Genomic DNA, 15834 nt, shown 5'->3' with positions numbered 1-15834 from the left:
ATCTAGTCCAACCCCCTACACAAAGCGGGACCAATCCCCAAAACACATTCTCTTCTGAACTCTCAGAGATGATTTTTCAGTCTTTATAATATGATCATAGTGTGTACTGTGTGTCACCTGGACTTTTCAGAGCTTGAGAAATGGCAACTTTTCAGTCCTTTCAAATGCTTCACAGCTGTGTCAGCATGCAAACAGCCTGGAGATATCTACAGCTAGCTTGCATTCCAGCAGAGCTGACTGGTCCTCTTGGTGGCTTGTGAAACAGAAGTCTCTACCCTGTACCCAAAATGGTAGAGGAGTTGGATCAGAATATAAAATATCAATTTAATAAGAACATAAGAATGGCCATACTGGGTCAGACCAATGGTCCATCTAGCCCAGTAACTTCTCTGCTGACAGTGACCAGTGTCAGATGATTCAGAGGGAATGAACAGAATAGGGAAATTATCAAGCAATCCATCCCCTGTCATCCAGTCCAAGCTTCTGGCAGTCAGAAGTTTAGGGACATCCCGAGGATGGGGTTGCGTCTCTGACCATCTTCATAGAATCATAGGACTGGAAGGGACTTCAAGAGGTCATCTAGTCCAGTCCCCTGCACTCATGGCACGACTAAATATTAACTAGACCATCCCTGACAGGTGTTTGTCTAACATGCTCTTATGCCCTATTTATGATCTATTTAAATAAGTGATATTCTGTTATTGTTTAACTGTGCAATTAAAACTGCAATTAATTGTGATTATTTCTTTAAATCTTGCAATTAATTGCGATTAATTTTTTTTAATCGTTTGACAGCCCTAAAATAAAGTTAAAGCCCTACTGGTGCCAAATTAACAAACTATATTAGATTCAAGCAAAGTTTCACACCATGTGCTTTCAGCAGTCTTACTGACCAAACCCTCTAGGTCAGAACTCCTTCCTTCAGAATCCAATGAAGGCTTCCTTTGTTGCTTCAGGTGTAGAGAATGTGATGGGCAAGGGAAGAGAGAGGGGTATGTTGGGGTGTTCTCCTTTCCTTTTTGTGGTTTCAGTCCCCCCTTTTGTAAAACATTTCTAGCTGGGTACCAGGAGACAAAAAGTCTATGCAGAAGGACGTTCCCTGCTGCTTTTTCTCATCTATTTGAGCTTCCTGTGTTTCCCCTTCCTGCTTGATGACTCTGTTTACTGCAAATTAAGCAGAGCACACATGCCTTTGTTTAGGACAGACCTATTTGCCAACTTCTGCTTGGGGAGAGCTGTGATTTGGAACATATGTTAATAACATCATACTGGAAAATCTTATATCTTCACATAAAATGTTGCCACACATATTTTGCCAGGACAATAATGACCAGCAAATTATGAGTTTTCAAATGATGCTTCACAAGGCATACTTTGTACAAAGATTATTACAATAGTGTTTAGGGCTTGGATCCAGGGATACATTCTGTCGCACCTAGTATGACTGTTCTTATATCCAGTATATGTACCATCCACCTACCTGTGAGTGTGTATACCTGTGTGTGTGTTTAAGAGCTGCCACTGTGAGAATGCATGCACCTGTGCGTATTTGAGTATGCATGCTTTTGTATGTGGTCTGGCAGTGGTGTTTGGCCATGTGCACCCGTGGGAGTAAGCATGTGCTGCTGTGTGCATGAACACAGCAATAGGGAGCCATATCTCTAATTGCCTAGCACGCATCCAGTGAACAACTTGTACAGAAGGAGAAATCAGGCTGAGCTAGCAGGTTACCTAATCCTTCAGCTGGCTCTGCTGGACTGGGGTATGTCACTCACACTGACCCACCCTCATTCCATAGATCCCAAGGCCAGAAGGGACCACTGCGATCGTGTAGTCTGACCTCCTGTATAACACGGGCTATGGAGCTATCCCTCCCCCTCGGGGGGAGGGATAGCTCAGTGGTTTGAGCATTGGCCTGCTAAACCCAGGGTTGTGAGTTCAATCCCTGAGGGGGCCACTTGGGGATCTGGGGCAAAATCAGTACTTAGTCCTGCTAGTGAAGGCAGGGGGCTGGACTCGATGACCTTTCAAGGTCCCTTCCAGTTCTAGGAGATGGGATATCTCCATTAAACTTCCCCAAACTAATTCCTAGGACCTCGCTTTTAGAAAAACATCCAGTCTTGATTGGAAAATTGTCAGTGATGGAGACTCCCCCATGGCCCGTGATAAGTTCCAGTGGTTAGTTACTCTCATTAACCTCCCTGCTAGACATTGTATATAGCAGCAGTAACCCACAGCCAGGTGCCCGGCAACACTAGAGCAGTGTAGTCCGTAACTGCAGGAAGCTCACACCATGGAGGTGGGATGGGAATGGGATCAGCTTGTATGTTGTATGGGCCTTTACACCACTGAATGGCTTAGCCTGTGACCCTTACTCTGGGTCTGTCTTGAGGTTCTTTTGGGACATGTTTTATTAACCTCACCTTCGGTCCATGCTTCCTCCCTTCTCCTCTCCCCAGTATGGCAGGAAGAGCTACATGGTGAAAGGCATGGCGTTCTCTCCTGACTCCACCAAAATCGCCATTGGACAAACAGACAACATCATTTACGTCTACAAGATCGGAGAGGAATGGTGAGGCCCTCAGTATATCATCCCTGTGTGTGTGGTGCCATGTCTGTGGTGCCATGCACCTACCTGTGTGTGTGGTGCCATGCACCTGTGTGTGTGGTGCCATGTCTGTGGTGCCATGCACCTGTGTGTGTGGTGCCATGCACCTGTGTGTGTGGTGCCATGCACCTGTGTGTGCGGTGCCATGCACCTGTGTGTGTGGTGCCATGCACCTGTGTGTGTGGTGCCATGCACCTGTGTGTGTGGTGCCATGCACCTGTGTGTGCGGTGCCATGCACCTGTGTGTGTGGTGCCATGTCTGTGGTGCCATGCACCTGTGTGTGTGGTGCCTCCTTTCTGCCAATACCGCAGGCTGCTTTGGAAATGCACAGTGTGTTCTTCATGCCCAGGATTTTTGCCCTGGTGTTCAGACAGATTTCACTCTACACTAGCCCTCACCTCCCCTTCAAATCAAACCTTACCCAACCCTGAACTGTGGTCCCCTGCTACACTGGTTACACTGAGTGGTTTTGTTGAACAGCATAAAGGTTCTTCAAGTACTGCCTGCCAGATCTCTTCTGCAGGTGTGTGCCAGCCGGAGGTCTGGAGCAGCAGGCTATAGGGCCTTTGCACACCCTGCCTACCTCTGACTTTTGCCGGGGCCTTCTAAGGAGTGCAGACATGCCTGCTCCTCAGTTCCTTCTGGGACAGTTGGGGCAATAGGAATTCAGCTCCCTTCTATGGAAGTTTGGCTTTTCTCAATGTCTGTCATTCCTATAGTAGTTAGTGTTCGGGATATTGAGCCCCATCAGGCATATTGTTTTGGCTCATGGTTTGCTTGTGCCTTTCCTGCTCCACTCCGGGCTGTACTAATGTGGCAGGAGTCAAATCCCTTCACTCTCAAGCTGTGGCCTCCTGCAAATCAAATGTAGGTCACCATGTTCTCCTATGTATGCTGAGGTGAGTGGGGAGTGAGGAAATGGGCAGTGTGCGCTGGACATTGTTGTTCAGAAGGTCAGTGCTGATGCACCCAGGACACATACATCCCTTGCAGTATGGATCTAGGGCGGCCCTTGCCTATGAGAACTACAGTTGTTCTGGGAAGTAACTGTTTTAAAGGCCTGCTTCCCCCTCCCCCTAATGGTCTGCTCCCCCGCGTGTGGTTCTGGGGAGCTGTTTGGGCACCACTTTATCCCTCTGCAGGGAGATGTTCCTGCTGCCGCATGAAAGCGCCTACACAAAGTAAGAGAATTCTGTGCCTGCTCAGTACCCAGACTCACTGCCCTGAGAACATATAGCAGGGGAGGGGCCCAAACAAGGGCCGGTTTCGCAAGACTGAAATTTATGGCAATAACTATAAATTAGCAATTTATAAAATAAATTCATAGATTCCGAGGCCAGAAGGTACCATTGTGATCATCTAGTCTGACTTCCTGTATAACACAGGCCATGGAACTTCCCCAAAATAATTCCTAGAGCAGATGTTTTAGAAAGACATCCAGTCTTGATGGAAAAATTGCCTGTGATGGATAATCCACCATGACACTTGGTAAATTGTTCCAGTGGTTAATTACTCTCATTTAAAACTTTAGGCCTTATTTCCTATCTGAATTTGTCTAGCTTCAGCTTCCAGCCATTGGATCTTGTTAGATCTTTTTCTGTTAAATTGAAGAGCCCATTATCAAATACTTGTTCCCTGTTAAAGTACTTACAGACTATAGTCAAGACATCTCTTAACCTTCTCTCTGTTAAGATAAATAGATTGAGCTCTGTGAGTCTGTCACTGTGTGGCATGTTTTCCGGTCTTATAACCATTTTCATAGAATCATAGAATATCAGGGTTCGAAGGGACCTCAGGAGGTCATCTAGTCCAACCCCCTGCTCAAAGCAGGACCAATTCTCTTGTCTGAAACCTCTCCATTTTATCAGTGTTCTTGAACTGTGGGCACCAAAACTGGGCACACTATTCCAGAAGCAATCATATCAGTGCCAAATACAAACGTAAAATAACTTCTTTATTCCTGCTTGATATTCCCATGTTTCTGCGTCCAAGGATTGCATTAGCCCTTTTGGGCACACTGGGAGTTCATATTCAGCTGATTATCTACCTTGACCCCCAAATCTCTTTCAGAGTCATTGCTTCCCAGGATGGAGTCCCCCATGGCCTACATTCTTTGTTCCCAGATGTATACATTTAATTGTATTGAAATGTATATTGTTTGCACCGAGCTTCCCAAGTGATTCAGATCGCTCTGTATCAGTGACCTGTCCTCTTCATTGTTTACCACTCCCTCAATTTTTCTGTCATCTGCAGACTTTATCAATGATGATTTTAAATTTTCTTCTAGGTCGTCAATAAAAAATGTTATGTAATGTAGGGCCAAGAACTGATCCTTGTAGAACCTCAAGAGAAACACTCCCATTTGATGATGGATCTGGGTGTCATAGTGCATCACAAGCTAAATATGAGTCAATAGTTTAACACTGTTGCAAAAAAAGCAAACCTCATTCTGGGATGTATTAGCAGGAGTATTGTAAGCAAGACACAAGAAATAATTCTTCCGCTCTACTCTACGCTGATTAGGCCTCAACTGGAGTATTGTTCCAGTTCTGGGTGCCACATTTCAAGAAAGATGTGGACAAATTGGAGAAAGTCCAAAGAAGAGCAACAAAAATGATAAAAGGTCTAGAAAACATGACCTAGGAGAGAAGATTGAAAAAAATGGGTTTGTTTAGTCTGGAGAAGAGAAGACTGAGAGGAGACATGATAACAGTTTTCAAGTATATAAAAGGTTGTTACAAGGAGGGGGGAGAAGAATTGTTCTTCTAAGGATAGGACAAGAAGCAATGGGCTTAAATTGCAGCAAGGGAGGTTTAGGTTGGACATTAGGAAAAACTTCCTAACTGTCAGAGAGGTTAAGCACTGGAATAAATTGTCTAGGGAGGTTGTGGAATCTCCATCACTGGGAATTTTTAAGAGCAGGTTGGACAAACACCTGTCAGGGATGGTCTAGATAATACTTAGTCCTGCCTTGAATGCAGGGGACTGGACTAGATGGCCTCTCGAGGGCCTTTCCAGTTCTATGATTCTTTGATTTACAGTTAGCCAGTTTTTAAACTATTTAATGTGTGCTGTGTTAATTTGATCTCTTTCTAGTTTTTTAATCAGAATGTCATGTGGTACCAAGTCAAATGCCCTTTCATCAACACTATTAGCTTTTCCATATTTTCCATGAACCCATATTGATTGACATTAATTATGTTACCCTCCTTTAATTCTTTGTTAACTGCGTCCTGTATCAGCCATTGTCAGGAATTGGGACGTGGGCAGTCGGACCTATGGTTGGAGCAGGAGTTGCTGCCAGGAATAGGAGTCCAGGGCCAGAGCCCAGGGCCAGAGTTGAAGTCAGGAATTTGAGCAGGGTCACAGCCGGGTTACCTGGAGTGAGGGAAGGCAGGAGCAGGGCTGGGAGTGAGACAGGAATGATCACAGTCTGAGCAAATGCTTTGAGCAGCAAGCAAGCTGCTGCTACTGCTGAGCTTAAGAGCAAGCTTGCTGGCTTCTTCAGCCAGTTAAGCAGGTTGTTTTTTCAGGCAGTCTGGCTCATGCAGCCCAGTTCTGTTCATTAGGCTGTCAGGAGACTCGGCAGGCATAGCTGCAGGGCCTTATTCCTGACAGCCACTCCATTACCTTGCCCAAATCGATGTCAGACTGACAGGCCTATAATTATCTAGGTCATCCTGCTTACCCTTTTTAAATATTGGTACAAAATTAGCTTTCTTCCAATCTTCTGGAACTTATTGAAAATCAACATTAATGGTCCAGTGAGCTCCTCGGCCAGCTCTTCTAAAACTCTTGAATTCCAGTTATCTGGACCTGCTGATTTAAAAGTGTCTAGCTTTAGCAGCTGCTGTTTAACATTCTCCTGAGATGCTAGTGGAATGGAAAGTATTTCACCATCATTATATGATATGACTACATCATCTGTTTTCCCCTCAAATACAGAACAGAAATATGTACTGAACACTGTTAGAGAAGAGCAAGTTGACCCATATTCTACATTCTATTAGCATATTCTACAGATAGTTTTTACTTTGAAGATACATTTCTTTGCAATAATTGCAGCCATGAATTCCCTTGATCAGCAGTTCACAGGGAAGGGAGGCAGGGGCCATGACCCCGAGCTCGTTTATGTGTCTGGGAAAGGAAGGGAGGGGGAGATATCCCTGCTTTACACAAAGAGTATTCTTTAAATCCCCACAGTCCTTATGCTGCTGCAACGCTTATCAATCCTTAACAAGGAGAAGGGAAGGGAGAGGGATAGCACTTTATCTATCAAGCGAAGAGACAGTGCTTGCCCCGTCTTCCTTCCTAATACCATACTAGCAGTTACCCAGGTCTTTACTTAACTGTTACATACACCAAAAAAACCACTTCTCCCTTTTCTGCATTATTGATAATTCTACCATTTCCATCTAGTAATGGACCAATACCATTGTCAGGATTCTTTTTCTTCCTGAATATACTTCAGAAACTCCTTCTTATTCTCTTTAATTCTGCTGGCTATAGATTTCTTCTTGTGTCCCTTTGCTTCATCAATTTTCTACAGTTACTAGCTTTTGATTTATATTCATAATTGTCAACTTCCCTGTTCTTACATTTGTTATATATTATTTTTTAATTTTTATAGCTGCCTTTGCTTCTCCTCTAAAGCAGGTTAGTTTTTTAACCAATACAGCCTTCTCCCTTGATTGCGGTATTTTGGGCATCTAGTAAAGTGTTCTTAAATAATTCCAATTATCATTCAGATTTTTCGTATTAAATTCTGCAAGCTGATTTGGTTCATAATTGTTTTCAGGTTTGTGAAAATGGCCTTTTTAAAGCACCAAATGTATATATGTTACTTCTCTGGACTTTATTCTGCTGGCATATTATAAATGTGATCAAGCCATAACCACTTGTACCTAAGTTACCATTAGCTTTTAACTTTCAGCTACCATTAACTTTTAATTCTGTGATCAGTTCCTGTGTGTGTCAAGGCAAGGTCTAATATAGAGTTCCCCCATGTTGGATGCAGCGCTTTCTGAGTTAGGAAATTGTCATCTACCATATTTAGAATTTCCAAGGAATGTTTTCTGGTACTGGTAGCATCATACCTCCAACATATATCACTCAAATTGAAGTCCCCCAGGATATAAAGAATTAAATGAGGGTGATATAATTAATCCAGTCAACATGTGCTTATGGAAAATAGATCCTGTCAACTGGATGTCATTTTTGATGAGATTACAAGTTTGGTTGATAAAGATAAGAGTGTTGATGTAATATACTTTGTCTTTTGTAAAGCATTTCACTTGGTACTGCATGACATTTTGATTAAAAAAAACTAGAACCATATAAAATTAACATATGGCAAAAGTATAAGCAACTGAAAACAGGGTCTTATAATGGAAGTGTCGGACAACCTTACTAATGGGAAGTGTTACCAGCCCTGACTGTAATTATATTTGTGTATTTCTTTTTCTGCAGGGGTGATAAGAAGGTGATCTGCAACAAGTTCATTCAGACGGTAAGTCCCAGCCTCCCTTTCAGCTCCCTTACGCTGCAGCGTAAGGGCAAGGCCTACTATAGGTCTTTCCTCTGGCTCTCAGGCACGATGAGCCAGATTGTCAAAAGTATTTAGTTGTCTAAGGATGAAGACAGGTGCCCAGAGGAACTTCTAAAACCATCTTAGGCACCTGTCTGCATCTGTAGGCACCTAATTACTTTTGAAAATCTAGTCCTGTGTGTTTAATGTCCTGGCTCTGGGGGCTCTGCTCTCTTCCTTTGAGACTATGCTATTGATTCATAAGGCCTGAAGAGACCATTATGGTTATCTAGTCTGACCTCCTGAATAACACATGCCAAAGGACTCCTCTGATTTAATTCCTGTTTGCACTGGAGCATGTTGTTGAGAAAAATATCCAATCTCGATTTTAAAATTGCCAGTGTTGGAGGATCCACCACAGCGCTTGATAAGTTGTTCCTATGGTTAATTACTCTCACTGTAAAAAATTGCCCATTATTTTCGAGTCTAAATTCATCTAGCTTCAGTTTCCAGCCATTGGACCTTGTTATACCCTTGCCTGCTAGACTGCAGAGACTTCTATTATTGGCCAAGCTTATGAGTCCCTATCCCCAACCCAATGGCATTTCTCTGTTTTGGATGTAACACGACAACTTCTGAATGGCATATCTGATCAGTTCCAAAATTCCACGGAATGTTTTAGGCATCAGTGAACAGAACCTGTTGCTTTTGAGGAAAATTGCAATACCAGAAGGAAAAAATGGGAGCCACATGGAGCCCCGGCTGTCTGTTTAGCAGAGCCACAGCTTCAAGCACCTCTGCAATTGTCTATAGATCAAAGAACTGATTGAATGGCATCCATTAGCATCTTTCAGCATGACAGTACCTCTATTTCATTTCTCCCCATCCTCCCAATACAGTTTAATATGTTGGCACCCTGAAGGACTTATTTCCCAGGCAGAAAGAGGAGAAATAATGTGGGAGAAGAGGCGCACACAGAACCTGTAAAAAGCAACAGAGGGTCCTGTGGCACCTTTGAGACTAACAGAAGTACTGGGAGCATAAGCTTTCGTGGGTCAGAACCTCACTTCTTCAGATGCGAAGTGAGGTTCTGACCCACGAAAGCTTATGCTCCCAGTACTTCTGTTAGTCTCAAAGGTGCCACAGGACCCTCTGTTGCTTTTTACAGATTCAGACTAACACGGCTACCCCTCTGATACTTGACACAGAACCTGTGGCTTGGTGGGGGAGAATGGGGACCCTGGTAAAGGGAATGGAGTCTCATTCAGAGCCCATGGGTTATGGGGTAAAGGGAGGTCCCTGGTAAGGGGGTTAGAGGGAATAAGGTCACACACAGCATCCCCGGCTGTGGGGGACAAATGGGGGACCCTGGTATTAAAGGGAAGGGAGCACACACAGAGGCCCTAGTATGAAGGAGGGGATTAGAGCTTGCAGCAAGTCCTTGAAATAGAATGGGATGGGAGGGCATCTTCAGTGAGCTCGGTCTAAAGAAGCAATGAAGTGCATGACCCACTAGTCAAATTTGTGTTCCCAATGTAGGTACTTGCAACTGTGATCAAGTCACCCCTTAATCTTCTCTTTGTTAAGCTAAATAGATTGAGCTCCTTGAGTCTGTCACTGTAAGGAATATTTTCCAGTCCTTTAATCATTCTCATGGCCCTTCTCTGAGCCCTCTCCAGTTTTTCCACACCCTTCTTGAATTGTGGGCACTGTCGGAGATAGTCCATGCAACAAACCTCGATGCCAACTCTGCCCATGTATCTACACCAGCGACACCATCACAGGATCTAACCAGATCAGCCACAACATCACCAGTTCATTCACCTGCACGTCCACCAATGTAATATACACCTTCATGTGCCAGCAATGCCCCTCTGCTATGTACATCGGCCAAACTGGACAGTCCCTGCATAAAAGGATAAATGGACACAAGTCAGATATCAGGAATGGCAATATATAAAAACCTGTAGGAGAACACTTCAACCTCCCTGGACACACAATAGCAGATGTAAAGGTAGCCATCCTGCAGCAAAAAAACTTCAGGACCAGACTTCAAAGAGAAACTGCTGAGTTTCAGTTCATTTGCAAATTTGACACCATCAGCTCAGGATTAAACAAAGACTGTGAATGGCTAGCCAACTACAAAAGCAGTTTCTCCTCCCTTGGTGTTCACACCTCAACTGCTAGAAGAGGGCCTCATCCTCCCTGATTGAACTAACCTCGTTATCTCTAGACTGATTCTTACCTGCATATTTATACCTGCTCTGGAAATTTCCACCACATGCGTCTGACGAAGTGGGTATTCACCCACGAAAGCTTATGCATTCAATACTTCTGTTAGTCCATAAGATGCCACAGGACTCTCTGTCGCTTTTTACAGATCCAGACTAACACGGCTCCCCTCTGATACTTGACACATACAATTACATTGGAAAAAATAACCCCAACTATACATACAATATGATGGGGGCTAATTTAGCTAGAACAAGTCAGGAAAAAGATCTTGGAGTCATCATGGATAGTTCTCTGAAGATGTTCACGCAGTGTGCAGAGGCGGTCAAAAAAGCAAACAGGATGTTAGGGATCATTAAAAAGGGGATAGAGAATAAGACGGAGAATATATTATTGCCCTTATATAAATCAATGGTACTCTCACATGTTGAATACTGCATACAGATGTGGTCTCCTCATCTCAAAAAAGATAGACTGGCACTAGAAAAGGTTCAGAGAAGTGCAACTAAAATGATTAGGGGTTTGGAAAGGGTCCCATATGAGGAGAGATTAAAGAGGCTAGGACTCTTCTGCTTGGAAAAGAGGAGACTAAGGGAGGATATGATAGAGGTATATAAAATTATGAGTGATGTGGAGAAAGTAGATAAGGAAAAGTTATTTATTTATTCCCATAATAAAGAACTAGGGGTCACCAAATGAAATTAATAGGCAGCAGATTTAAAACAAATAAAAGAAAGTTCTTCTTCACACAGTGCACTGTCAACTTGTGGAACTCCTTATCTGAGGAGGTTGTGAAGGCTAGGACTATAACAGCGTTTAAAAGAGAACTAGATAAATTCATGGAGGTTAAGTCCATTAATGGCTATTAGCCAGGACGGGTAAGGAATGGTGTCCCTAGCCTCTGTTTGTCAGAGGGTGGAGATAGATGGCAGGAGAGAGATCACTTGATTGTTACCTGTTGGGTTCACTCCCTCTGGGGCACCTGGCATTGGCCACTGTCGGTAGACAGGATACTGGGCTACATGGACCTTTGGTCTGACCCGGTACGGCCGTTCTTATGTTCTTAATTAGTATCACCTCTAATTCTCTAACAATAGAGATTTGCATTTCAACGTTCTAGCCCATCTAACATGGAATGGCCCTTGTGACGGGTTCCCCCCAGGGTGCCATCTGGAACTGGGGTACCACTGAGCCCCCTGACCCACCAGCCTGGGCTCCCTCTAACACTGTACTGCTGTGACAAGCTACACAGCCTTCCAGCCTGCACTTTCACCAGCATACATACAGGTAGGGACACACCCAGCTGCAGTTACAGGCAGGCTGTCTGGCCATGCCGTGCATGGGAAAGCTACTCCCAGCTCCTCGGGCATGCACCCCCTCTGGAGTATAAACCCCAAATTACACTGTCTTGCACTGCACAGGGAACTGTACAGCATAAGCTCATAAAATTCGCCCCTTCCCTCAATGGGGAGCGCAATATGCAACAGCCTTTTGCCCCGAGTTATGATTCCCACACACTGGTTTAGATAAAGCAAAAACAAGTTTATTAACTACAAAGGATCGATTTTAAGTGATCGCAAACAGATCAAAGCAGATGACCTAGCAAATAACCAAAAACCGCAAACTAAACTTAATATGCTAAATAGATCGGATATGAATAGCAGATTCTCACCCTAAGAGGCTGCAGATTCTTACAGGGCAAGGTGCTCTTGCTTACAGCTTGGAATCCCCAGGGGTTCCATTCACAGGCTAGAAATCCAGCACTTCCCCCAGGTCAGTCTTTTTTCCTCAGGTGTTTCCAGGAGTCTTCTTGGGTGGGGAGTGAAGAACACGAGATGATGTCGTTCCCTGCCTTATATAGCTTTTGCATATGGCGGGAACCCTTTGGTACAAAGCTTGGTGCCGAGACCGGTCTGTGGAAAAACACTGACAGCCTGAGATGGAGTCCAGAGACATGTGGTCTCATCACATGTCCTTGCTGAGTCACAGCAGTCATTACTCACAGGCTATTTAGAGCGTTCACAGGAAGGCTCACCGGGTGGGAGGTAAGCTTCTCCTAAGGCCTGCTGTTCTTCCCTAATGGCCCTTGCCCACCCTCTCTCTAGAATGAAAGCATCTTGTCTAGCGGGCATCAACCAGCTGTAAGTACACTGAAGTCCAGATACATAATCAATATTTATAACTTCAGATACAAAAATTATACCTGCATATGAATCTAGTCATATTCAGCAAATCATAACCTTTTCAACGACATCTCACATGACTTATCTTGCATAAAATACATCATAATTATGTCATAATCATATCCTAATAATATCACTGTGAAGAATATGGGGTGCAGCGTCACAGCCCTTGTCAAGGCTGATTCCCCACTCTGGCACTTGGAGTGCAGAAGGTGGGAGCCTGCAAGGATTTTAAAAATTAATACTGGCCACTCCAGGCTTGTATTAAACTCCCAAGGTTACAGTTTCTCTCTGACCTTGGATTGGTAGATGCTGCCACCACCCAAGTGCAGAACCCCTTTTGAAACCAGAAAGGTGCACTTGGGAATTCCTTCCTGTGGGGTACCCTCAAGCCCTTTCACCCCCCCTCCGGGGAAGAGCTGAGAAAGAAAAACAAAGGAAATCAGCTGTTGCCACCAGCTAATCAAACAACATATGCACAAACCTCTTAGGACACCAAAAATCCAATCCTGTTCTTAAAAAAGGTAAATTTTATTAAAAACAAAAAGAAAAAAATACATCTGGAACTTAGGCTTTTGCTAGATTTAAAAAACCCACTTACAAAAATTAAACATCGAGAATAATCTTCTTGAGGTCATGCTTAAAGGTTACAAGCAAAACAAAGCATTTGGGGTTAGCACGGAGGAGTCCACAAGCCAATAAGAAATAAACAGAAATAAACCTAATCACATCTTTCTAGACGTTCCCTAATTTACTTACATATCTGGGGTTTCAGATAAACAATCTCTAGGTATGATCTGATGGTTTTTCATACCTGGCTTTCAGCTTCTTACAGCATAACTTCTCCCCGTTCCCCTCTTTCCCGGAGAACAACAACACACAGACAAAGGGAAGATTTTTCCAATTTTAAAAAGTTCTAGCCCTCCCAGGTGCCCACTCCTTTCCTTTTACCTGTGGGCTTGTTAACCCTTTACTGGTAAAGCAAGCAGAGAACAACCACCAAGAGGGATTCCATAGCCACATCGGCCGCAGCTCGTGTGGTCTCCGGAGCCAGCTGCTCGGGCACCCCTGCGGTCAGCCACACCAGCTGCTGCAGAAGTCATGGAGGTAGCAGGACGTCATGGAATCCGTGACAGACACGGAGCCCTACTCATAGCCCCTGCCTTCTCAGTGGATTCATTGTACGGCTGATTGCCCTTGATGGGTCATTAAGCAGGCTAGGTGGTGCTGATGCCAATCTGTCTGGGGGTGTCACCCAGAAACACAGCACAAGTTTAAGCTATCAATATATCACACCTATTTATAACTCATACAAAGATAATACATACATATAAACAAAAGTATCATATTTGACAAATTATAACGTTTCCACTGATCTCTTATATGGCATTTCTTGTATGACTCATTGGAATTTTGTAATATTGGTATCCATAATATTATAAACGGTCACCCATAGTCCATACAACATCACAAATGGACCCAATCCAGGCTCCTCCATGGGGATTCTCATCTCAGTCCCACTCAGGATTCTGGGTGCTGTCCCGTTAATATCTGCTCCAGGCTCCATGTGCCGATAGCTCTGTGTCGAATTGGAGTGGCATTGCTGCTTGTGGGGCAGGAAGCCTTCTAGCTTGGCTGAGAGCTCTAACTTCTTTGTGCCTTTCCCTGACAGAGCGCAGTGACCTGTTTGCTGTGGCCAGCAGAGAACATCATTGTCTTTGGACTCGCAGAGGGGAAGGTAGAGAAGCCTAATGCTGTCACTGAGTTATGGGCCCCGGGCACTGCTCAGCAGTGAAGGGATTATACTGGTGACTTGTTCTACTACACCAATTCCCTGTGAGTCTCTCACGACTGTGCAGCATGGCATGAGAGTGAGTTATTCATCCACTACAGCTTCCACTCCTTCCCCGCAACCCACCAGAGACCACGGAGCTCCGTGTGATTGCGTACCTTGCTGCTTGGCCTAAAGGTGCCAGCCCAGCCTAGAGGAGAGCTCTCCCTCCTTCTGTTTAAAAGCCATGTTGTGCTGCACCACGAGTGAATCCTTGTTTCTGACATGAGGACAGAGACTGCCCTGACCAGTGTCCTTCTCTCCCTCAGGTTCGTCTAGCGAATACAAAGACCAACAAGTCCTCCACCATTTACGGGACAGATTCTTTTGTGGTCTCATTAACCTCCAAGTGAGTATGGTGCTGCCGCAGGCTCCCACTGCCGCAGCTCAGTCTCCTGGCCCAGCTGCTGGCTCTGAAGAGTCCTCCTTAGTGCTGATGGGGCAGCTTCATAGGCTCCACTATAGAGATAAATAAGCCCAGCGCCCCCCCTTCCTTGGGGTTCCCGGCTTCTGTGTGTTTTACCAATAATCCTGTCACATTGCATTATCAGGTCATTATACCCTTCCCTTCCCACCTTCCCCTCCCCACGTCGGTCTGTCTGCTTTGTCTTTACAGAGACTATGAAGTCTCTGGGGCAGCATCCAGACCTTGATATGTGTGTGCCATCGGGCAGATTGTGGGCACTATCAAGAAGTAACTAAGGAGAAACAGTGGGCTACCATTGACTCCTGCAACCCCATTTGAATCAGATCTGCTGGGGATGGGAGGGAAAAGTGGGACCCTGAGTGCTGCTGTGACTCTATGCCGACTTGTCCTGGTGTCTCTTGACAGTGTATCTGGGAAGGGGATCCTCTCTGGCCATGCAGATGGAACCATTGTGCGCTACTTCTTTGATGACGAAGGCTCAGGTGAATCACAGGTACTGAATGGCTCTTTGGAAAAGACTCCCTCTTGCACACATCCTTCCTCCCCAGTCACACCAGGCCTGGAGAGTAACTGGGACCTGTGGAAGGGAGGGCCGGTCAGAGGAGGGGCAGCAGATTGCTTTAATCACTGCGTGGCTAATGGAGCACTGAATAAACCATGGAAGGGTGTCTAGATCTAGAATTCGTGTGGGTAGGGGAATTACCCCAGTGCCTGTGAGACCCAAGGCTATCCACATCTCCGTGAGGCCCAGGAGAACAGCGCTCAAGTTGTGAGAGCTGTGGGGTATGTGTATTGCCTTCTTCCCACTGCCCCCTGGTGTATTCTTCATAGTTACACCAACAGATTTTAATAGGAGATTTCCATTTGTAATGATCACCTAGGGTTTCCTCCTGAGAAGGCTTGAGACCAAACAGTCCTAAGCCAAGCTTTTCAAGCTATCCGTAGTGGACAGGAGAGGGAAGAGTACTCGTTATTCCAGCTGTCACTCAAAGCAGCATTTTAATTGCAGTAACAGGAAGAGTAAG

General features: G+C 44.8%; 1 protein-coding gene across 6 annotated transcripts in view; it reads left to right on the top strand.

Annotated features, from left to right (window-relative positions):
• IFT172 (intraflagellar transport 172) overlaps nucleotides 1-15834 on the top strand; it is a 105219-nt gene that overhangs the window by 2463 nt on the left and 86922 nt on the right. For 5 of the 6 annotated variants that reach the window (XR_010600012.1, XR_010600013.1, XM_005293612.4 and 2 more), the window contains 5 exons: nucleotides 2460-2572; nucleotides 8079-8118; nucleotides 14224-14289; nucleotides 14652-14731; nucleotides 15215-15302. Coding sequence is in view for 4 of the 6 variants with exons in the window: in XM_005293612.4 (XP_005293669.2) it covers nucleotides 2460-2572; nucleotides 8079-8118; nucleotides 14224-14289; nucleotides 14652-14731; nucleotides 15215-15302 (387 nt within the window). In the remaining 2 variants the exon portion in view is untranslated. The remainder of the gene's footprint in view (nucleotides 1-2459; nucleotides 2573-8078; nucleotides 8119-14223; nucleotides 14290-14651; nucleotides 14732-15214; nucleotides 15303-15834) is intronic. The other variant, XM_065590017.1, reaches the window with a different exon arrangement.

This window comes from Chrysemys picta, chromosome 3 (genome assembly GCF_011386835.1).
Source record: "Chrysemys picta bellii isolate R12L10 chromosome 3, ASM1138683v2, whole genome shotgun sequence".
NCBI classification, from domain to species: Eukaryota; Metazoa; Chordata; order Testudines; family Emydidae; genus Chrysemys; species Chrysemys picta.
Note: the sequence above shows the minus strand (reverse complement) of the source record. Positions and strands in the feature narration are given on the sequence as shown.